At 34.4% G+C, this 18,007-nt stretch overlaps 1 protein-coding gene across 8 annotated transcripts in view; it reads right to left on the bottom strand.

Moving 5' to 3' along the window:
• Positions 1 to 18,007, bottom strand: part of TDRD3 (tudor domain containing 3) — a 181,628-nt gene that overhangs the window by 25,357 nt on the left and 138,264 nt on the right. For all 8 annotated transcript variants that reach the window (XM_030813473.1, XM_030813474.1, XM_030813475.1 and 5 more), the window contains one exon: positions 12,928 to 13,053. In XM_030813473.1, the coding sequence (XP_030669333.1) occupies positions 12,928 to 13,053 (126 nt within the window). The remainder of the gene's footprint in view (positions 1 to 12,927; positions 13,054 to 18,007) is intronic.

Genomic DNA, 18,007 nt, shown 5'->3' with positions numbered 1-18,007 from the left:
GAGCAGTGAGCTAAGAAACAGGATTCAAGGGACTTCCCTCTGCCAAAATCTTTCTCCTTAACACTGTCTGAATTTTCATGCATTAGAGATTCTTTGATGTTTCTAAGCACATAATTCTGGGAATATTACAGAAGAAAGGTGAGAGTGGGAAGGTTAAGAAGGAGTCATAATAATCCACTCTCTATAGTGAAGATTAATTTAATCAACTGGGTTTTACATTCTTAGAATACTTAACTGTTAATCAGACAGAGGATAGAAATAATATTTTCAATATGAAGAGGAGATAGGGAGAAACAAAAGGAGTTAAGTCATTCTGGCTTGCTTTAAAAAGGGATATTTGAGGACAATAGACTACAGAATAGGGAAGAAGAAGGCTAAGCCTATGATAATAAGAATTTATATTTCTATAGCTCTTGGGAGGTTATAGAGCACATTTACATAGATCATTTAATTCTCACAACAATCCTGTACTGAAATTGGGACCCAGAGATATTAGGTAACTTACCCAAAGTCACATAGGTAGTAAGTGGCAGAGCCAGGACTCGAACCCAGGTCTTCTGACTCCTCCTGTGCATTTCCAGCTCCCCTGGAGCTGAAGCAGGGGCAAAAAGGGAGGTGGAAGTAATTTGCCCAAGACCAGCCTTGCCCTCTCCCCTTCTCTCAAAGGCCAAGCAGAGCAGATATTCACCTCAGAGATCCCTTTTCACCAAATCCTTTCAGGATAAAGCACAGTGTCTGAAAATGTTTTCCGGCCTTGGGTCCAAGAATGGCAAAAGTGGTGAACAATGTCATGAGATTTTTTTTGGTTATACTTTGCCATTTATGTGAAATTCATTGGAACCTCAAAGTATAGTAATTCTCATTTCAGAATATAAAACATTTTTTATAAATTATTTAAAGCAGTTTGCTTAAAAATTTTGCTTAGCAGTTTCTGTCAAAACTTTGAAATTATTTTCAAAACTGCCTAAGAATCAAGACACCAAATCTACCTGTAGCCTGGTATGACCACTTTTTTCCTATCTTAATCATGTTCTCTCAATGACTATTTCATTAATGTAAGTATAGTCATTAGAATAGATAGGAAATTCACATATTCAGTCTTTTCATGACCACTTTAAATATTTTCAATAAATAGGAAAGTGTATCATCACCACCTTGAGATGTAAATTTTTTATTTATTTCTAAATTATGCCTAACATTTTTTAATGTAGGCTTTTATAATTAAACTTTTATAACAAAATTTAGACTTTCTAGTCTCTAGTTCCTTACTTTTTCCTAAATGAATTATATATTTTAATTTCCCATCTTAATTATTTATGGTTCTAATGAGTTTTAAACATATTTAATGAGAAATTTTATTTCCCTTGCTAATTTCTAAAGAATATAATATAAATGGACTGGGCATATAATCAATATTTTATCATTTCTAGATCTTTTTGTAATAAGTTCCAATACAAGTCAGTCTCTAAAAGTCTTTCCATTTATGAGAACCACCACCAGTATGGCCAAGTACAAAGTAAGCATTTACAATAATCAGAGCATACAAAAGATCAACCAGGTATGTCAATGTATTTGTGCCCAAGGCTTTTAGAGGCTTTCTAAACTTTAAATGATGCTCTATTTATTCATACTTCATTTGAGCACTAGTCCTGTCTGAGTTGGAAAATATGCAACCTATATAAAAGCCACATGACACGCATAAGATGAATAAAAAGGTAAACACTCACATAGAAAACAAAATAAAAGAGGAAGAGAATGAGGAGGAGGAGCTTAAAGAGAAAAGAGAAACAGAGGGAGAACAAAAAGGAAGAGAATAAACAGTTCACCTAAAACAGACCGAAAATTTAGAGTAAGTACCAATACTCTCAACCCCTTGATATGTCTCCTTTTTCCATTTGCTTTAATACTTCAATTTCATATTCTAAGAATCTAATCAAGTCTAACATTCTTTTGGGTACTGATGGTCAAATTCATGATTTCCTAATAATAATATTTATATTATCTGATCACCTTAAGAGAAAAAAAATACATTCGTGTACATTCTCCACATTATTTTCAGCCTTATTAAGTCTTTTCAAGATAAGATGGTTACTAGTGTCCTAACTCATTCGTTAAGTGGTACCAAAAAAATGGTTACCAACACTTAAAATTACATGTCCCTAAATTTTACAGTTTGAATCATACTGAACTAAAATTAAACTGACTTCTAATATGTTGCTTTGTATAATAAACTAATAATCATGACCAAGAGGGTTGACCCTAATTTCCTAATTACACAATCTGGGAAAAGTGAGCATAATCAGACATGATAAAAGACGCCAATAAAAGGTTGTTAAATAGAAGTTTTTGAAAAGTTAATATTGGGCTTCCCAAATTACTTCCTAAATTATCTCATTCACTTAACATGCTGTTATCATGTAAAACTATAATCAAGACCCATGCCAGCAATTGTTCCTAGACTGGTACCATCTCAGTGTCATGGTAGCCTTAACAATATTAGGTGGCTTCTGAAGGGAAGAAAATATACCTTCTACTTCTCTTATATCCTTTTAATCCCTTGAGCATATAGACCAATCTATTTTTCTTTTTTTTTTTTTTTTTTTTTTTGAGACAGAGTCTTGCTCTGTCGCCCAGGCTGGAGTGCAGTGGTGCAATCTCGGCTCACTGCAAGCGCCGCCTCCCGGGTTCACGCCATTCTCCTGCCTCAGCCTCTCCGAGTAGCTGGGACTACAGGTGCCCGCCACCACGCCAGGCTAATTTTTTGTATTTTTAGTAGAGACAGGGTTTCACCGTGGTCTCGATCTCCTGACCTCGTGATCCGCCCGCCTCGGCCTCCCAAAGTGCTGGGATTACAAGTGTGAGCCACCGTGCCCGGCCAGACCAATCTATTTTTCTAAAGTAGCTTTGGTACAAAAGGAACTCAAAGAATATTTGTTGAAAAGCTATCATATTAAACTGTCATGTACAGGCTTGGTGTCTGAAGAAGGACTTTTCAGTAATAATGGTGACCACCAGGAGTATACCATCATTCAATAAATAATTACTCATCTCCTTCCACTGTTTTAGCTAACAACCCAGTTCATATACTAACTTAAAATTCTGATACTATCAAGATTTAAAAGAGAAGGTACTTATAGTATACATCTATTGATTATTTATAGAGTTCCTTTGCATGAACTCACTTTGAGATCTCTCAAGTGAGCTCTGGAGTTTGATACGGAGTATCACAACTCATCTGATTTATCAACTGGTATCAGGAAAGTAAGAATAGGAGATCAAGAGCAGTTAAGTACTAATAAGAGTTTGTTTGTTAGAAGGTTCTGAATAATAAGCTTTTAATGAATTAATATACTATTCAAAGGCTTCAGAAACAACACAGTAGCCTATTAATAAAAGAGCAATATAAATGTTGATACAAAGTAGAAATTGTGGTCTTTTAGGAGGCCTCTTCTCCATTTAAAAATGTACACATACCCAATGGAATTTACTAGTTTTGACAATTTTTTCTTTTCTTTTTTTTTTTTTAAAGAGATATGGTCTTGCTTTGTTGACCAGGCTGGAGTGGAGTAGTACAGTCATAGCTCACTGCAAGCTTGAAGTCCTGAGCTCAGGCAATCCTCCCATCTCAGACTCCTGAGTAGCTGGGACTATAGGTTCATACCACCTCACCTGGCTAACTGTTTATTTTATTTTATTTTTGTAAAGTCAGGGTCTTGCTATGTTTGCCCAAGCTGGTCTCAAATGATCCTCCTGTCTTGGCCTCCCAAAGTGTTGGGATTATAGGCATGAGCCACCATGCTCAACACAACACTTTTTTTGATTTAGTAGCGAATGCTAGCTTAACGACAGAAAAAAAAAAAAAAAAAAAGGAATTTCAGGTTTTGGCTTAGACTAGATTATTGTGGAATAACAAATACAAAACCCAAAGAAATGATGAAAATACCTTACTGCTGGGACATATAAACTTCATGTAGGTAAGAATGTTATCAGGTAAGAATCACAAAAAAAACCCAGCAATATTACAAAAACGATAACGGGAGTCTTCATAAATAACAATTTCTGAAAGTTAATATATAAAAGTTTCCAGAATTAGTTAAAATAAAATTAAAAGATCACTGAGTTGTATATAATTATATGTAAAATAAAATCTTTATTTGTATGCAATAAAATAGTATTACTAATGGCACAAGTACTTAAAAGGGACAAAATTTCAGGAATATATTTTGTCTTCTACTCACAGAAAGGAAGAGGCTTGGAATGTGACTAAGGAGAAATTGTTGTTTATATATTTAATCTCTATTAATAACATAAAAATACCATATTATTAGAGGTTTGGAAATCCTAAAACAATGTATTCCAGAGATAAATCTTTACCCATGTTATGGGTGAGAAATTTAAAAACTAGAAAGATAAAAACAAATAGTTAAGATGGTTTCCAAGTATTTCCTGTAGACATTGTATAATAGGTTTCATACAGGAAAAAAAAATTCCATGAGAAAATAACTTTGTGAAACACATATATTATATATCTCTCTTGGGGATTTAAAATACATATTAACTTGTTATTGACTCAAAGAAGTCCTGTAATCAAAAAATGTACTTAAATTTTTTTAAATCTAGATTTTCCAAATTTGTTTAACCATGAAATGGAACTAATGTCCTCAGAACATACTTTAGAAAACCCCAAGCAGGGTGGACGAGGCAAGAATAATTATGTACAAAAAAATAATTTTTGTATTCTCATGATGGTCTGGGTTGTTTACTAGAACCTCTTCATTATGTTTACTCTTATTAAACTATATGAGTTTTTTAAGGCAAATAAAATGTACTCACTGTTGTAGTACTTCCTTTCCCTTCTGAATGGAGCTCTCAGCCAATGACAGGCTACTAAAAGAGTTATTTCAAGCCAAAATGTAAAACTCTTGCCAGTGGTTCCCAAGTTTAATGGAGCTGGAAGCTCTATAATACCAGAATATTTCTCACAGGGAAACAGAACAACTCCACTCTTTTACTAGAGGTATGACAGTGAAACCCATTATACATCATTCTAGAATAAACAGCACAGGTCCAGTAAAGTTCAATAAATTAAGATCAGTAGTAAGGGTAGCCCATATACATCAAAAGATACCACTCACCAGAGGTAAAAAGAAAAAGAAATTTAAAAATTAAAAAGCCAAAAGGATATAATGTTTATGAAACAATGGAAATTGAGAGATGACTCATAAGACGATAAAAGTAAGACTAAAGAGAAATCGTATTAAGCAGAGACATACATAGGATTTAAAAAGAGAATGAACAACTGACAACTCATTATGGTATGCAATCAAATATGTATCATAAGTCCACTTTTAGTCCATCACCATTAAGGTTCACCATAACTGACTATAAAAGAGAGAAGCTGCACTGAGGGAGTTCCATCTGAAAGGGAATAAAGTCTATGGTAAAATGAGCAATATTACTTTTCTGCTTTTTTAGATGCAGATGAAAGCAGCTCAGAAATTCATCAGAAACTGAAACAGGTGTGTATGTGTATTCAACAAGGATGCCTTTTCAATTTGTACAAAATCTTTAAAATATATTGACATGAGTGTCAAGATATATGCCCAATAGAAGACCAACATCTCTGAGACCATAGAAATAAGACAAAACAAAAATATCCTTCAGATCCACTTATTTTACTACTTTATTTCTATGCACTGAGTATATTAGCAAGTCTTCTACATATATTTGCAAAATAATGGTAAAATTCAGTACAGTCTAAAATGACAGCTTTAAGAGTATCTATAAGTAAAGTAAATGAAAAGATAAAATTTGCACTTTCAGGAGAACAAGTTTTAGGACTACTGAACAAAAAGTATCTAAGGGAAATATAAGATCACCTGAACAATTCCAGCCCCGTTCAGTTGTGGCTCTCACCCATGATGCTTCCTTAAGACTATGCTGAATGAAGGAGGCCGGGAGCAGTGGCTCACGACTGTAATCCCAGCACTTTGGAAGGCTGAGGCAGGTGGATCATCTGAGGTCGGGAGTTTGAGACCAGCCTGACCAACATGGAGAAACCCTGTCTCTACTAAAAATACAAAATTAGCTGGGCATGGTGGCGCATGCCTGTAATCCTAGCTACTAAGGAGGTTGAGGCAAGAGAATTGCTTGAACCCAGGAGGCGGAGGTTGTGGTGAGCCGAGATCGCGCCATTGCACTCCATCCTGGGCAACAAGAGCAAAACTCCGTCTCAAAAAAAAAAAAAAAAAAAAAAAAAAAAAAAGACTATGCTGAAGGAAAAATCAATCTATTATATAATATTGGATATACACGAATGAAAAATCAATCTATTATATAATATTGGATCTACAGGTAAAGTATCATAAATATACTTCTTAATTAACCAATGCCATATATTCAGAAGTCCATACTTTAGGTTACCATTAATAAAGGGGAGATTTAGGTGATAAAAGATTACTGTAATAGCTTCTGGTATTATTCACGTATACAAAAAAAAAAAAAAAAAAAAGAATGCTGTGGACTGGGCAAGGTGGCTCACACCCATAATCCCAGCACTTTCGGAGGCCAAAGCGGGTAGATCACCTGAGGTCAGGAGTTCAAGACCAGCCTGGCCAACATGGTGAAACCCTGTTTCTACGAAAAATACAAAAACTAGCCTGGATAGTGGCAGGTGCCTGTAATCCCAGCTACTAGGGAGGCTGAGGCAGGAGAATCACTTGAACCCAAGAGGCAGAGGTTGCAGTGAGCCAAGATCGTGCCATTGCCCTCTAGCCTAGGTGACAAGAGCAAGGCTCTGTCTCAAAAAAAAAAAAAAGAAAGAAAGAAAGAAAGAAAAACAAAAAGAATGCTGTAGATTTTTCAAATAGTTATGCTAACCTAATATTTAATATTTTTAATCTAGGATTTTCCAAATTTGTTTAACCATGAAGTAGAACTAATGTCCACTTAGTAATAGTTAAATAATTTGAGTCTTAAATTATTTTATGAATTGTAATTAAAGTTAGAAACAGATGCATTATTATTAAAATAACTTTAAAAAGAGTGACAGCATGTGTTAGGTAATATCCTGCCATGTTATTTCACTTTGGGATTGACTTCACCATCAGAAAAATGAAACATGAAATAATAACATAATCTATACTTTCATTACTCAATAAAGGAAAACTCAGAATACCCAGAAACCTTTTAAATATGTTTTTACATATAGTTTAAATAGATCATAATGTTATTATCAGATATTAGAATTCAAACAATACTTTGTACAGATTATTAAAATGGCATACTATTTTCTTAGTATTAATTTAAATGGTCAATTAAAATGTCCCCTTTGAATAATATAGCTAGATCAAAACTAAACCTCAAGTTTTTCATAATATTCCGTTAGGCTTAGCTATCACAAACTGAATTTGGATTTAAGGGTTAGATACGAATAAATTTTAAGGTAACATTTATGCATATGGAATACATTTATGAATAAATGCTCTGTCCTTCTGTGTCAGCAGTTTTTATATCTCCAGCAAAGTGTTTTTGTATAATCCGCAACCTCCCACAAAAATGGTAAAAGGCTGGGTGATAGATGAGGAAGAAATAAATAAAGCTCCATCTAACACAACCAAACTTTACTAAAAGAAAGCTTAAAGATACTGCATGGAATCCCTAAGTTCCATGTACCATGATTTGAAAATTATGTTCTTAAATGGGGCTAAACTAGAGTTTCCTTCTGATTTACTGTTGTTTATATTGCAAAAGAAAATGAGCACTGCTCACATGGCGATCTCTGAAAGTTTCCCAAAATATGTGTGGTAGAAGAAGATGTATTTCAGTGACCTTAACCAGTAAGTATGAAAAATTATAACCGCTAACTTATTTAAGAACTTATCAGTAAAAATGAAAAATCTTCTGGACTAGGGTCACATAGGTGCTTGTATTGTTTACTAAATACTAATTGGCAAAACTGTACTGTTACATAATTCTAATCCTCCTTTGAGGTCAATGGTTTTTATAAGAATTATTCTTTTTAATATCTACTATGATATTTTATTATCAAATGAAACTAGATGGCGCCTAATTTTATAACTATGACATTAAAATTACTAACACGACCTATATCTAGGACTCATTTTAAACTCATTACTGTATGTATCACAACTCTCCATCACCCTCCTCGTTAGAATTATGGAAGATTCTATTTTTCTTTTTAATATGATAATAGTGATGGAATAATTTATAGCTTCTTATTAATATTATTTGAATTTGAAAAGGTAATTTTCAAATGTGCTTCCCAGGATGACATTATAAAATAAATTGTATACAAAGTTACTTCAAAACTAAAACTTGAGATTAACAGTTCTTTATTTTAAAGTATGCTAAAATGAAAATATATATAAGTATCATAAAAAAAGAACCCAAAGGCCGGGCGCGGTGGCTCACGCTTGTAATCCCAGCACTTTGGGAGGCTGAGGCGGGCGGATCACGAGGTCAGGAGATCGAGACCACGGTGAAACCCCGTCTCTACTAAAAATACAAAAAAAAAAAATTAGCCGGGCGTGGTGGCGGGCGCCTGTAGTCCCAGCTACTTGGAGAGGCTGAGGCAGGAGAATGGCGTGAGCCCGGGAGGCGGAGCTTGCAGTGAGCCGAGATTGCGCCACTGCACTCCAGCCTGGATGACAGAGCGAGACTCCGTCTCAAACAAAAAAAAAAAAAAAAAAAAAAAAAAAAGAACCCAAACCCTCCTAAAGACACATTTTACTTTTTAAATACATAAAATATATAAGAACTTTTTAAAGAGATACAATTCTTTAAGTTATGCTTTCTTCTTCCACATTAATTTTATCTTTAAACTAATATGGAATAATAACCTATAATTATTTAAATTAAAACTTCAGTAAGTAAGATTTTCTCTACTCGTATTTTGTTTAAAGCTTCAAGAAGAATTCAGACCCTAATTAGATATTTCAGTTTGTTTCATATAATAAAAACTATGACTTTCTTATCTTTGTGCAGAGGGCAGGGATTTTTGTGTTTTATAGACTTACATATACCCTCACCTAGAACAGTGCCCGACACCTGAGAGATGTACTAGATACATAATGAATATTTGTTGAATAAATGAGTATTCTACAGAAAAACACTTAAGACAGGATGATCACCTAAAAGACAGTAACAATTTGCCTATCACCTTCCAGAATTACTGGCCAAGATGATGTGTATTGTATGTTAAGGTCTTAGAACTAACAATTACCTACACAATAATCATTTTTCTAGATGAAATAATAGCTGAACAATGATCATTTCCTGATACCAAGAAGCAGATACTATGAACTTTTAAAAAGAAAGTTTAGATATCAGCACACTGTCAAACACTTCTTAGGATATAAAAGTCTCAATATAATTCAGGTCATTAATATATATGGAAAATGAGGACCCAACAATGTTTTCCCGGGTTTAGGAGAGCAATTCAGAAGCAACACAAAAAGTTTGCCTGACCAGCAGCACCAGAGTATTTTACAAGCTTCCAAATTGTCTGTGGCATCTTTTTACTGGTTTCCTGGAATTCGTCTTAGAGTTTAAAAGAAGTAATTTGGAAAGGGCCTGCGGTAAACACAAGTAGCAGGTTTTCTTTGCCCCTAATGTTTTCTCATACAGTGGTAGGAAATAGAAAATAATCTGTTTTTTTGCATATATAATTTTACTAGTAAAATATGAGACTCCATAATGCTTCATTTACTTTGCTAAAATAAGAAAAATCCTACAATGTTCAAAGAACTCATTTTTTGAGATAAATAAGAGCATTTATCCAGTTAATAATGAGCTGTGCATCTCATGTGTGTTAACTAGAAAGTTCACTGCAATAAAGACATCAAATTAAGATAGAATACCTTAAGATAGCCCAAAAAAAAAAAAAATACAGGTGAAATCTAGCTAGAATAAATAAATCAGGGATGACAACAAAAGTTTGGTGAATCATTTTGAAGATAATTAGTATTTAATCATAATCAAAACACACATTTTGGCCATATAAATGTGTACTCAAAGACCCCAACATTAATACTTTCAAAATATCTCAAAAATATACTCTCTGTGTATGTTCTGGAAGTAAAAATACATATCCACACAAAAAAGAGAAATAAATATTTGGTCTACTGACAAATTTAAGGCAAATAATTTCTAAATATCATGAGAAAAACATTAACACTTAGATTTAAAGTATTAACTTGATTTTTATTTTAATTTTCCATACAACAAGCTACTAACTTAGTCATCGAGTCACTTCATATATCATGCTTTTTATTTAATGATTTATGCTTGTACCTTTAAAAGACAACACAAGCAACTAATTTTCTACAAAGGCTTTTGGCTTATATGCAGGCTTTTTTGACTGTTTTTCTGCAAACTAGTTTAAAAAAATCTTCACTAAATGATCACTGCTACATTTAGGAAAACAAGAGTTTCCCAAAATCTTGTGGCAATACAAACATAAATCTTAATGAAAGATACAATACCATTTCACAATAAAAAAAAAAATTGTAGTGCACATATATAGTGCACAAGTTAAAAAATTAAAAATTCCACAATCCATAGTGTAATTGTGCTAAGGCCTCTCTAACCATTTCCCTGCAGCTTTGCAGCCCTTTAATTTTTCTAGTATGACTTACCAGTTACAGTTACCTTCTTATTGGTACAGTGAATGTTTCATTTTTTGATAATTTTGTACATTTTTCACTTAAAACTTGTTACAGTTTCCTCTTACCAAAATTTTTAAAAAGTACTCAAAGACCCCAACATTAACACTTTCAATACTCTGATGGGCTCAGAGAATTCTATATTAACTCTACATTGCATGTACTGACAGCAACACAGACTATATTTCTTCAGGGTTTTTTTACATCTATATGCACACAAATATTTTTTTAAATAGAAATAGGTCGAGATATGTTAAGCTGGTGGCCTCTATATTTCGAGGAGATATTTCTCTCAACTAAGTTAATTATTTATGCAGATAAAGAAGAAAGACTGATCACAGTGTGCATGATCCAGAGATGTTTGTTATAGTAACTTATGCAAATTCATAAAACATCAAAAACCACTTGATTATAAAAGTAGGAGAAAAGAAATACCAGAATCTCTAAAAGATTTAGTGATTCTATCCTGCTTCTTTCTGTAAAATATTTCAAATATTTTATAAAAGATTTCTAAGTTGACTGCAGAAAAAGAAAATAGGTTAATAAATGACATAATAAAGGATAAATATTCACAAATGAGTAGGAAGAATATGAAAGTATTGCTGTAGTTCAGAACAGAATCATTAAATGAGCTGTATACCTGATAAATTTATTGTCCAGCTAAGTTTATACACACCTAAAATCAAGGATAAAGCAATGAGGACTCTTAAGGGAGAAATAGGAAAAGTCACTGACTGTAGAAAGAAAATGATCACTTCAGGACCAAACACCTCTGAATAGAAGAGCTACAGTGAGGAATAAGAAATGTGCTCATCAGCTATGGCCACCCTGGAACAGCAAAAGGAAGGAGAGAAGAAACCACGTAAGAAAACTAAATTTTTCTTTAGGGAGAGAAGAATAAAATTAATCTCTTATTAAGTATTCTAAAAAGTAAGAAGTAAATAACATAAGAATTGTATTTTGAATCTTTGACTGCTATGGCTAAAAACAACTGGGAACACAATAAATAGCAAAACAGGACTCAACTTCTAGAAATACAGATTCAATAAATAATTACTTTCATCATCAAAACTGGATTGAAATGTGTGTATTAATGGAAAAGAGAGAATGAAAATAGCCATCATATGAGAACCTCTCAGAAGAGTAAAAATATAGTTACACCAAGTTTCTCCAAGAAAGATGTAAATTAGATATTGATGATTTGGTGTTTTTAGGCAAACAAAAAGGCAAAAAATAAAGATCCATGGCCCAAAACATTATTACTACTATTAAGTTTTTTGTTTTTCTGTTGCCGTTTTATTTCTCTTTTTGGAAGGTAGAGAAGGGGTACCACTGAAGATATGACAGAAAAATTTTAGAAGACCAAAACTAAAAGCAGTTCATGAGAAAACAATGTACCCTTCATTGATGAAGGTTACTCTGGATGATATAATTTTCTAGAATATTTTGCTATTTTAGGAAAATACCAACATATTTGTTGATATTGGCTTATAACCATAAATTTATTAACAGCTACTCATAAATTAAAGAAATGAAAGAAGTATGAAAAACTTCACAGAGCTAATTCTAATATGTCTTGTATTCCTGTTTTTGCCTAAATGTAAGAATTAATCTACATAAAATCACATAAGTTCTTTATCAAATGGACTCCATGAGTCAGTAAGTTCTAAGTTACATCATCAAAGTTATCACACAGCTTTGACATAACATTTGGTAACAAAACTACTCCAATAATTAGCAAACAGATACTTTATAGTTAATTTGTACATATATACGTCAATATATATGCAGTAAATGCAGTGTAAAATCGTATATAACTTAGTGGTTTTTTTAATTTTACCTGTAACTAAAATAATAAATGATATATGCACATCCAACAGAGATTTGAATTTGACAACTGCTGGACATAATTTAGTAAAATTCAAAGTAACAAACTGGGAAAAAAAAATATGCATAAAAACCCATTTCACATGTACAAATTTTTAGCAAACATGTAAATAAGGGCACCTATTTCCAAAGCATAATACAACAAAACATTATACAAGAAAAGTAATTCAATGCATTCATTTTTATTGTAGTTCAGTGTAAGCATTGAATTAAAATCTTACTTTAGGGGTAGCCAGTTATAAGTAAATTCAAAATATTATTCCACTTGCACATTGTGTACGGCTATCTAATTCTTTAGAGCTATATATTTTCTTCAAAATAGTTTATGCCTTTGTACAGAATATGTATCACGTACCCATGCCTCTGTTTGAATGGGCTTGATATTGCTCAGTAGCACCTCTTCATAGTTTCCGTAGTCAATGAATTTAACAACTGCTGTCATACCCGAAGAATGGAGGGCTTCAACTTCCGCCCGGTAAAACTGAGGAGGCAAAAGGAGTTTTAAATATGACAATTGATATTGTCTATAAAGGGCAATATTTGAGGGAAATGTAAATTCTTAAAGTGTTCCAATGTGTAATATTCTTTAGAAGGAAACTTACCTTTGGAACCCTTTCGACTAACATTAGTAAGACAATTCTTTTTTTTTTTTTTTTTTTGAGACAGGGTCTTGCTCTGTCACCCAGGCTGGAGTGCAGTAGCAAGATCTTGGCTCGCTGCAACCTCCACCTCCCCAGCCCAAACGATCCTCCCATCTCAACCTCTCGAGAAGCTGGGACTACAGGCGTGTGCCACCACACCTGGCTAATTTTTTGGTATTTTTTGTAGAGATGGGGGTTTCACCATGTCGCCCAGGCTGGTCTCAAACTCCTGAGCTCAAATGATCTGCCTGCCTTGGCCTCCCACAGTACTGGGATAAAAGGTGTGAGCCACTGCACCCAGCCAACAATTCTTAAATACTAATCAGAATATATTACTACAGAGTAATTTATTTTAAAAACAGAAATATCTGACTTAAAAAAAAAAATTCCAAAAAAGGCGGCTCATTGCTTCATTCATCACAAGTGGCTAGAATGAAGTAGGAATGTCAAGCAAGAAGCTAAGCCCATCACTTAGATCCAGTATTTATAGGATTAAAGACATTGCAAGTCCGGAGGCTTATCAGTTCCCTTAGTGTTAGCCAGCTCTAAGAACTGATGCATATTGACAAACTCACAAGGAACTGATTTACTTAATAACTATAATTTTATCTACTTATTTATTTATATTTATTTTTAGAGACAAGTTCTCACTCTGTTGCCCAGGCTGGAATGCAGTGGTGTGATCATAGCTCACTGCAACCTCAAACTCCTGGGCTCAAGTTGTCCTCTTGCTGCAACCTCCCGAGTAGCTGGGTCTACAGGTGCATACAACCATGCCTGGCTAATTTTTAAAAATTTTTCATAGAGACAGGGTATTGCTAGGTTGCCCAAGCTGGTATCAAACTCTTGGCCTCAAGTGATCCTCTCTACTTGGCCTCCCAAAGTGTTGGGATTACAAGCATGAGCCACTGTGTCTGGCCAATAACTGTAATTTTAAAATTTATCTGTTAAATTAACTGGGAATAGGTCATCTGATTGCAGTAATCTTTCAGTACAGATCATCCCATCCAGAACCCAAATTGTAGGTCTGAATGTTGCTTAACTACAATTTAAAAATGTATCTGTTCAATAACTAATATATAGCTCTATTTATCTGTTAAATTAACCAGGAATAGGTCATCTGATTGGAGCAATCTTTCAGTACAGATCATCCCACTCAGGACAGAAATTGTAGGTCTGAATGTTGCTTAGTAAATGTGAAATGGACACAAAAAACAAATTGCTCTTAATGTTTCTTCAAGCTAGGGTATTTGAATACTCTATTATAGTGTAACACTATCTACTCTAATAGCTTATTTATTTATTTATTTATTTATTTATTTATTTATTTATTTTTGAGACAGAGTTTTCCTCTGTCACCCAGGCTGGAGTGCAGTGGTGCAATCTCAGCTCGCTGCAACCTCCGCCTTCCGGGTTCCAATGATTCTCCTGCCTCAGGCTCCCGAGTAGCTGGGATTACAGGCACGTGCTACCACACCTGGCTAATTTTTGTATTTTCAGTAAAGACAGGGTTTTACCATGTTGACTAGGCTGGTCTCGAACTCCTGACCTCAAGTGATCTGCCCGCCTCTGCCTTCCAAAGTGCTGGGATTACAGACATGAGCCACTGCGCCCACCCAATAATAGTATCTCTTAAGAGGTTCACTAAAATTAGAAAATGCTAAAGGCAACAAACATTCATATTTTTCACATCCTTCTAAAAAATGAGTTACCCTCAAAATAGTTGGTTTTTAACTAGTATATTTAATATTACAAAGGTATTAAGTGAATCCACAGTGTTTCCTTTCCAGGTCTGAATGTTAGCAAGTTTAGAGACATGATGCTGTACTTCTCATCTTAGAATTCTTATTATACCTTCCTATCTCTCCCCTCTTCCTTTATTTCTTAGCCCCACACTTTTGTGTTCTGTGAATTGTTCTGAGTTGCCAAATTATGCCAGTTCAGGTAAATTAAACAAACACTGAATCATGCTATATCTTAGCATGACTAAGATGTATGTATTTTTGACTTATGATATTTTCAACTTATAAAGGGTTTACTGGGATATAAACCCAATAAAAATGCTAAAATCTATATTTATTCTACCAGTGAAGACTTTAGCTAGGAGGAATGACATAGTCTAAGACCAGGATCACAGTGGTGGCAATACTGAGGACAAATTTAAAAGGAATAAAGTTTCAGGCAAGGAAACTAATATGGAGGTTGTTGTAATATTCCAGTTGAGGAAAAAAATAGCTGAACCAGTTTAGCAGTCTACAGGAAGAACTTTCCAGAAATTCCCAAATTCTCCTATGGAAATGAAGCTAGAAAGAAGGCAAGATATTGTGAGGAAATTTTTTAAGCAATATGTATACTAATGTATTAATTATCTCCAAAATATTACAATGCAATTAAGAAGATTATGATATCTTAATGATAGTTACACTCAATTCCTTTTCTTAAATATCTACCCTTGTCTCTGCCTAAAAAACACTGGAAAGTTGTCCATTCTTGACAAGACATTTAGAAGCTACCTCTTCAATTAGTGGTTTCAGAAGATTAACTAATTCCATCTCTTTCACAGAGTATTCTTTACCTTTTTCCCAATGGTTAAGGGTGGTGCAATCTATTTAGAGTCCACAGTTCCTCACTACAACTGAAAGCACACATCTAATCTGAATCAAAGTAGCCATCTTAGAAGATCATTCAATTACTCTAAGAATGCTCCAATCACTCAAAACACTTTGGGTACTGTTTTGTTAGGTACTGAATTGTTAGGTACTGTTTTTTAGATGCTACATGACATTTTGAACATATTCAGCAGAGGCAATAAATTTGGTACTTTGATTTTTTCACCACAGCTATTACTGATGGACAGTATTAATTTTTGTATACAATTACAATTAACATTAGACCTTTATTAACAATCGTAACAGGTATTTGGAGGCCTTTTAGTACAGCACAGCCATAACTATCTGATATGCCCCAATCACCTGGCACATAGCAGCTACTCAATTATGATTTGTTGAATATTCAATTAATATTTGTTAAAGACCTCTGCTCAATCTAATTACCTGTAGGCCTATTCTTTTTTGTTTTTGATAATCATTCATAGTCATTCATTCATTCTTTGTTTTTTTAACCATGGCTCATAACTTTTTAAAGGATGTTAGACACTGCAGATAAGTACTGGAAAGGTTCTAGAAGATGTTATTTTTTCCCAGTAAAACAGTTGTATTTTCTACTGGCAGAGAGAATATAAGCAGATATCCCTGATCCTGTAGACAGTTGCTTTTGACTCTGAAAGGGTTGTCTGTTTTAATTTTGCAGTTACTACTCAGGGTATGATCTTTGTGGGATTTCAGTGGAAAGCCTGAGTCACTTACCAAGCCTTTCAAACATTTTGAGCGTGAATTCCAATCTCTTACTTTTGCTCTTGTCAAGGTCACCAATAACCCCACATTATCTAATACAGAAAACACTTTTCCATCCTCACCTTAACCTTTCACAGGAGCATCAGATACAGTGACTATTATTTCTAAGGTAGCTACCGTCGGCTCAATAAACACTGATTTCCAATTACTTCACTTTTTCTTGCCTCCACCATGAAGGAGAAATATCTAAATATAATGAATCTCCCACTACTCAAAACAAATAGTTCCTGAATTTTGGAAAGTAGTCTGAGTTGGAGGAATAAGAATCTGGATAGTGAAGACCACCTGCATCTGCTTTTCAAGCTGTCCTAATAGCCAGGAAGTGGCCATGTGAAATAGTTCCAAATCTGCTGGTATTCCTGGGAAGGCTTTTGCTTTTCCAGAGAAAAAGAAAAGACACCCAGTGCTGTCTCCTCCCTTCCTTCCAGGCTTAAGTAAAGATGTGACAGAGATGCTGTTTCTAAATAATCATCATCCCAGTCACACAAAAATCTTAAAAGCCTATGCCATCTAGCTGTTTCACTCTGTACTCCTCCTTATTCTATCATCAGGCAACATCTAACACTCTGCTTATACCTCATTATTTAATGAACACAAGAAGGCCTGGTTCTTGACCCCAAATCCTATAGCATCCTTAATAAAGGATCCACCCAAATCCCTAGTGTGAATTTCAATTCCTTGAAATCTTCAGTTACCTTTACTTACACCATTCCCTTTAGCCACACACTCTCATGGGCACATCCTTACTGTATCAACTGCAACCTATAAAATATTTATTTTGGGCCGGGCGTGGTGGCTCACACCTGTAATCCCAGCACTTTGGGAGGCCGAGGTGGGTGGATCATCTGAGGTCAGGAGTTCGAAACCAGCCTGGCCAACATGGTGAAACTCTATCTCTACTAAAAAAAAAAAAAAATTGGCTGGGCATGGTAGCGCATGCCTGTAGTCCCAGCTACTTGGGAGGCTGAGGCAGGAGAATTGCTTGAACCTAGGAGGTGGAGGTTACAGTGAGCTGACATCATGCCATTGCACTCCAGCCTCGGCAACAAGAGTGAAACTCCATCTCAAAAAAAAAAAATTATTTAAAATATTTTTCCTCTTTTGAGTTGCTTCTCACATCCTCCCAGACCCTTTGCTCTGTAAGTCCCTTACATACGTTTTTATTACCTTGCTATTGTCTTCATCCCCTCCCCATCCTACTTTTCTCATATATAATTGCTCTCTCCAGAATTAACTAATTAACAGAGTTAACAAACAATTATGAAGTCCCTATACTGTGAAAGAAGCAAGACTACAGACGAAAACCAGAGAGGCACAGTCCAGCCTTCAAGGAACTTACTATCACGGTGGTGCAAAAAGATACCAATTCAAGAACCAAAAC

The sequence above is a fragment of the Nomascus leucogenys genome, chromosome 5 (genome assembly GCF_006542625.1).
Source record: "Nomascus leucogenys isolate Asia chromosome 5, Asia_NLE_v1, whole genome shotgun sequence".
In the NCBI taxonomy this organism is placed as follows: Eukaryota; Metazoa; Chordata; class Mammalia; order Primates; family Hylobatidae; genus Nomascus; species Nomascus leucogenys.
The sequence above is the reverse complement of the archived record's forward strand: the minus strand, read 5'-3'. Positions and strand labels throughout refer to the sequence as shown.